Source organism: Clarias gariepinus, chromosome 1 (genome assembly GCF_024256425.1).
Source record: "Clarias gariepinus isolate MV-2021 ecotype Netherlands chromosome 1, CGAR_prim_01v2, whole genome shotgun sequence".
NCBI lineage: Eukaryota > Metazoa > Chordata > Actinopteri > Siluriformes > Clariidae > Clarias > Clarias gariepinus.
Genome location: NC_071100.1, coordinates 23,861,115 through 23,868,053, shown reverse-complemented (window position 1 = coordinate 23,868,053; position 6,939 = coordinate 23,861,115). Strand labels below are relative to the sequence as shown.

Sequence of the window (6,939 nt, the reverse complement as noted above, 5' to 3'; positions counted from 1 at the left end):
TTTGATATGCAACATGTATATGGTTATATTGTTTATTTATTATAAAATATTTATTAAAAAGTTTGTTTTATTTAAATCTTCAAAATTCTGTCATATTTCATATATAACTATGTTAAAATGGTGATTAACATATTTATTTACATTTGAGCAAGTGAACATTACATGACAGTCCCTGCAGAGTAAAAACAAACAAAAAACAAATAGGAAATACCATATGCCAGTTTTTATATTATAAAATATATATTTTTTTTAAACAATAAAATCTAAAATAAAATATAGTGGTATATGTAATGTAATGATAATAGTCTTTATCTAACATATTATTAGACAAACACTATGTAGGGGCAATTAGTGGCAGGGTGGGGCATTAGACCGCGAAGCTGACGCGGTTGTCGCCCTCCTGTGGCTGCGGCGGCAGAGTGCAGACTGGGGCCTTAACGTCGAGGCAGCGGCCGGTTTCCCTTCGGTAACCGGCTGTAAGTGAAAGCGAAAGCACCGGGGCAGTGCAGGGATGAGCACTCCTCAACACTCCTAAACATTATAACTCAAAGCGAGAGACTCAAACCACGCCCACTCCAGCTCAGCTCGCCACACTATCCGCCTGACTCCTCCCTCTTTGCTTCTTACTTCCCATTTATTACGGTTCATTATTAAACACCAGCCGTGTGATGTTTAGTGGCCCCGCCCCCTCACATTCCTGCTGATGCAGCGGCCGCGTGCCAAACGAGCTCGTGCTTGTAGTGAGCGAGGAGAGGAAAAAGTGAGTGCACGCGCCCGTCGCTGGACAACCCGTGACAATATGGACTACTATTAACAGCGATACAGTAATGCTGCTGGAAGCAATTTTAAAGGAAATCTGGGCAACAAAATACAGTAATTCATCTCTATACTCCATCACTTGTGAATTAAGCGATATCACACAAGAACAAGCAACAACTGAACCTATTAACCTATTATTACCTATCAACCTGTTATTCTTAAATGCAGCACTTTATATAGGCTACAGTATATAAATTATATCACATGTCATATATAAAGTTAGCAAACATGTTGTACTTAGGATTTACTGTATTTCTTTTAGTGGAAAAACAGCACCCCAGAAATTATTCTGAATAACTGAACAATGAGGGAGTTAGCAAACATGCTGTACCTAAAATGTATTTATTTAAATCATAAATCCTAGGTACATTATTTCTGCTAACTCCCTCTGAAAATGTGTCTTGTGTGTCGTAAGCAGGCTAAACACTGCCTCCGGTCCCTGGCGGTCGGCCGCGCCTCTCTTCGCTGCTTTACGGTAGTGGTGCTGATGCGGGATGAGTCAGGCTGTGTACTGTCTCTCACACTGCTGCCATTTCATCAGCACAATTTCTAAACATTTCACGGTGTGTTCAAAGCCTGGGGGATCCAACACATTAATGAGAAACTGAGCAGGGTGTGTATGTGCTGCTTTACCTCGTGATGTGTGCACGCGCTCTCTAGGAGTCCATCACTCAGTCAGCACCATGGCATTCGGCTTCACTAAGATCTGATCAACCGGACACCGTAAGTAAACTCATTTAAACCCGGTCTTGCATACTTTACGCATTAATCTTTGAATAAACGCTTATAATAGACAGATTATGGTAAAGTTATATGTAGGTTCTTATACATGATCTTTAAACGAGTTAGTAGGTGAATAGCAGTCATGGTGATGCGTGTTATAGTTTTTAATAGATTTAAAAGTAAAAAATTATTATAATCACAGCATACTTTTTACACACAGCTCTGAGCTGGGATCATTAGGCTAATATATCCCCAATCACCACTATAACCTCAGTGAATATATGCGACAGACTCCGTTCTAAGCTAAATATAAGATGAGTGTCAGTAACGGCTCATCCCACAGCGAGCATGTTGTTTATTTAGATCCAGGAGATAAGCGCATCCCCATGGCAACCGCCTCACTTCCGGTATGAGAGAGCAGGGCCGCGGCCGATCACTGCGTGTTGCAGTGCACTGTTTAAACGGACTCTTTATAATCCGAACACAACAAAATCATCAGCATCAAATTAAGATAACACATGCAGTGTTAAAAAAAGGTCTCAACTTGAATTAGAAACCCGACTTGTGAGTTTTTGCTGTGTAAGAGCAGACAGTCAGAGGCCAGGTTCCAGCCAGACAGCCATAAAACTGTTTCCCATTAACATGAAAGTATATTTAGAGCATATTTATGACTTTAGAACTATTTAATAGTTAGGAAAGGCTGCACAGTGGCTTAGTGGTTGAGTGGCTGTTTTCTCGCACCTCCAGGGTCTGGGTTCAATTCCCGCCTCGGGGTCTGCATGCATGGAGTTTGCATGTTCTCCCTGTACTTGGTGGGTTTCCCTCCGTGTACTCTGGTTTCCTTCCAAAGACATGCAGATTAGGTTAGTTTTTATTCCCAAATTGCCCGTAGTGTGTGAATGACCAGAATTCAAGGTTATAAATCTTGCCCCTGTGTGTGAGTTTGCACATTCGCCCTGGACTTTGTTGGCTTTCTCTGTTATACATATTGTGGGATGATGTTTTCCAATTTAATTGTAGTGTATGATGCTATGCATTGGGCACCATATCCAGGGTGTCATCTGGCTTGTGACCCGAGTTCCTTGAATAGGATTTAGACCCTCTTTGACCCTACACCACAATACAGGAATGAATATTAGCGCTCTGAACTTTTTTCTTTCTTTTTTTGGCAAGTTGTTCAAATAATTTTAGAGTTTGTAGACAAGTATTAAGAACATTAAAAACAACTGCCAGTGCATCAAATAAAATGATCAGAGTTTGTTTCTGCATTATATACCTGACTTAGATTAGTATATGACGGTATGGTGGCTTAGTGGTTAACACTGTCACCTTGCACCTCCAGGGTAAGGGTTCCTCCAGGCACTCCGTTTTCTTCCACAGTCGAAAGACATGCAGATTAAGCTATATGGCGTTCCTTAATTGCCTGTAGCATGTGAAAGTTGGCCGGAGGTCCGACCATGGTTGTAAAAAAGGAATAAATAAAATAGGAATCACCACTGACCTCTACAATTTGCAGTTGGAATACAGGGGTTTCTAGATGGATGAATGGAATATATACAGTAGCTTTTATTAATAATACCTCCACACCACATTACTACTCAAATTAAACACTTAAAGCACTCAAGTATTAACAGCTCCAGCAGGTAAAAAAGTTTCCAATAATTTTCCATGATCTGGAACTGGTGAAGGTCTGTACTATGAAGTTCACACTTCCATAATATAGCAAGAGAGCCAGACAGACAGATAGTATGTTTGTTAAGTGCCCTGTAAAGTAGACACTAGGCTTTGGGTGGATAGTAGATTTTATTTTATTTTTTTATCTGGAAAGGAGGTTTAAAGAAAAAATAGAAATGGTAAGCCTATACCAGAAAATTATGGCACAAGGTGGGTTACGTCCTGAATGGGGCGCCAACCCACTGCAGCACACAATCACACACTGTGGGCAATTTAGAAATGCTATGCAAGATTCGAACCACAAACCCTGGAAGTGCAAGGAGAACGTGCTAACTCCTAAGCCACCATGCTGCCAGGATGCAAAGGAGAAATTATAAATAAAACAAACAAATAAACTGATTTAGAGAAAGAGTCGAACGAGTTTAAGTAATCTGATGTGTATTTAGGCTGTAACATTTACTTTATGCTTGCACCAATAAACGTTTTACCCACTTGATCTCCACAGACAGACATGGAGACAATATGGCTTTACCAGTTTCGCCTGATCGTCATCGGTGACTCCACAGTTGGTAAATCATGTTTGATCCGGCGCTTCACGGAGGGACGGTTCGCACAAGTGTCTGATCCAACAGTTGGTGTGGATTTCTTCTCTCGCCTGGTTGAGATCGAGCCAGGGAAACGCATAAAGCTCCAGATATGGGATACGGCAGGTCAGGAGCGCTTCAGGTATTGCAGGACCTGATGGACACTTATTTAATGCAGTCAGAAAAGCACTGGAATAGTCTCCACTTACATAAGTGAACATACTTTATACATTTAGAGTTTTTTAATTTTACATAGATGAAAGCAATAAATCAACATCCATTACAAAATGACTTTAATCTTTTATCCCACTCATCTGGCCAACTTTATAGCTCTCTCTATCTCATAGATTGTTGTCCCCTTGGAAACCACACTGAGGCATTTCTCCTCTGAGGGTCAAATGTACAGTATGTTCACTCCTTCAGTGGTGACAAATCTGTTCTTACGTCAATGGGAGATATTTCTGATCAGTGTGATTCATTGAGACACATGTTACTTCGTTAGTGGGCGCCTACACAAAACTGTTTTTGTTGCTCACTAATGTCATCCTAATAACCTTGTAGAGAAGACAGCTATATATAGTTTTTTTAGCAGCTATATTTTAGGGCTTTCATGTAATCTCTTATATACTCAGTTTTCATACCCATAAGTGTCATGAACACATAAAGTCACTAAAATGTATCATATACAGGACAAAAAAAAGAGTGCAATGTTAATGAAGCAAACATCAGGCACTATATTTTTTAGCGGGTTAACTTCTTATGGGGTACACAATAAAAAAAAATGTTAACGACATTTATTAATTTTTCTGAGCCACACCTTTAAATTTGTAGTGCCTCATTTGTATCTGTTTTTGCCCATCAGCTATTACTATCTCAGATCATACCCCTTTCCTCAAACCTTTAAGTTTTGACCTCACAATGCACAGAACCTTCTTTCCTCACAACTCTTCTTTTTTTTTCACAGGTCCATTACTAGAGCGTACTACCGTAACTCAGTGGGAGGCCTGCTGCTCTTTGATATCACAAACCGCCGCTCGTTTCAAAATGTCCGCGAATGGCTGGAGGAAGCGCGCAGCCATGTACAACCACACACCATCGTCTTCCTGCTGGTGGGCCACAAGTGTGATCTGGAGGTGCAGCGTCAGGTCTCCCGGCACGAGGCAGAGAAGCTGGCGTCCGTTTATGGCATGCGCTATGTGGAGACTTCAGCGTGCGATGCCATCAACGTAGAGAGGGCATTCACAGAGCTGACGCGTGACATCTTTGATTTGGTCAAACATGGAGACATCACCATTCAGGAAGACTGGGAGGGCGTGCGGAGCGGCTTCGTGCCCAATGTTGTGCACTCGTCTGAAGAGGCAACAAAGAATGAACGCCGTTGCTTCTGCTAAGCCATCTGGAACTCAAGCGTCAGACTCAAAACTTCAAATCTCTCACAATAGAAGGGCAAACTTTAATCCTCACTCATGACATTAGTTTTTCCCTGCCTGCTTTACCCTCTGGTTCTCCACTAGTTACTGCTCCTTATAGCTAACCATTTACAAGACCAACAAGACCAACAAGTTGATGAGCACTCCGCTTAAAAAAATAATAAAATAAAAAATTAGAACCTTAGCCCAGCACCTTATACATCTGTTAATCACTTGAAAGCCATGACATGAAACCCTTGACATGAAACCCTTGAAAGTAAACAGCCTTTAGAGACTGAGTCTTCTTTAGACACGCACAGACATTTCTGTAAGAGAACCGACAAAAGCAAGGACTTTTAAACAAATGACTGAGCTCAGAATGCTGAAATGCTGCTTGAGGAAAAAAAAGACTGGACTACTTATTATTTAGTTGAGATGTATATGCAACAATCAGAGGCAAATGAAGGAAACTGGTGTCTTGCAATATAACCACATAACACAGAAACCAGGCCTGAATATTAAGGTGACAGATCAGAAACCTGCCTAATTCTTTTATTAGGACACATTGGTTTTGTTCGAGTAAACCCTGTTGCTTAACATATGACCGTTAAATGACTCATAAACTTGTGCTTTTATGGATTTACCAAAGGGATTTATGTAAGATTGTTAATAAAAACGAAAGAGGAACGTGGAAATGAGGTGCACTATGACAAATATGGTTGCAAATCATGAAAAAAGGGAAATATTTCAAATCGTAACCCCTTCAGCTTTACATATGTTACACAATAAATTACACTCCTAACAACTGAAGCACCTTATACGAGCAATTGGTTTGCACTGTTATTTTTTTACAAACACCATTTTTATCCCTATTGAACCAAAAAGCTTCTTTCCCTTTTTAAGTACAAACTGCCAATTATAACATGGATTCTCCCTATAATTTCATCATGAATTGCTCAATCAAGCACATCTACCCAAACCAGACAGTAGTACACATCACTGCTTTGACTGAATAAAGTCTGTTCCTCTTAAAGCTGTACAATACAATATTGCATGGTTATAATGATCACACTATCGTTCTTTACAATATGACAACTGGATGGACAGCGTTCATTGCATTTTGTTTAGTTTATGTATCCATGTTATGCAGCTTCAGTCATATAGTGCTGGCTTCAATCCTGTCAATTAAATCCTTGCCGCATTGGCACGCATTTTGATTCAAGTTCCATTATGTTTTTTTGGTACAAAGTAAATCTGTGCTCCTGAAGACTGGGATATTTGATGAGTGTGCTACAAGTAATATTAAAATCAGAACTATCTATCAGAACTTCATGTATTAAAGAATTAAAATACTATGACAAAAAAAACAGAGCCCTTTAAAAATAATGAATTTCTCAGATGGAGATATTAGGTCTTGTGTTGCAACTTTTTGTTTGTGTACCAGTGGATGAAAGACGTACAGATGTATTATTTCAGAGGTCTACAACTTTAACAGCATGCCTTAGAGCAGTGGTTCTCAAAGTGTGGGGCACGACCCACTAGTGGGGAATAGAGACATGACAAGTGGGGCGTAATGAACAGGAGGGAATTAGTGGAAAATAATAGGAAAGCACTTATTCTAATTTCTGCTTGTCTTTATTGATTTATTTAATCTTTATTTTCTTTATCGGACACTCGAAACTAAATAATGACACACAAAGAAATGAATCATTAATACAAGTAAATTAAAA

The 6,939-nt window shown here is 39.8% G+C and overlaps 1 protein-coding gene across 2 annotated transcripts; it reads left to right on the top strand.

Annotated features, from left to right (window-relative positions):
- Positions 1-734: 734 nt before the first annotated feature.
- On the top strand, positions 735-6,518 carry rab39bb (RAB39B, member RAS oncogene family b). 2 transcript variants are annotated; one of them, XM_053497530.1, is made up of 4 exons: positions 735-873; positions 1,235-1,542; positions 3,722-3,942; positions 4,765-6,518. In XM_053497530.1, exons 3-4 carry the CDS (start codon positions 3,728-3,730, stop codon positions 5,189-5,191), a joined length of 642 nt encoding a protein of 213 aa, XP_053353505.1. In that variant the 5' UTR covers positions 735-873; positions 1,235-1,542; positions 3,722-3,727; the 3' UTR covers positions 5,192-6,518. The 2 variants fall into 2 exon arrangements, with proteins under 2 accessions (XP_053353505.1, XP_053353504.1); XM_053497529.1 differs by having other exon boundaries at positions 747-873; positions 1,238-1,542.
- Positions 6,519-6,939: the final 421 nt, after the last annotated feature.

What these genes read in the sequence shown, in the direction of transcription:
- rab39bb (XM_053497530.1), top strand. Translation starts at nt 3,728, where the DNA reads ATGGAGACAATATGGCTTTACCAGTTTCGCCTGATCGTCATCGGTGAC. An exon ending in GCAGGTCAGGAGCGCTTCAG is followed by an intron (nt 3,943 to 4,764) that starts GTATTGCAGGAC and finishes TTTTTTTCACAG; the next exon opens with GTCCATTACTAGAGCGTACT.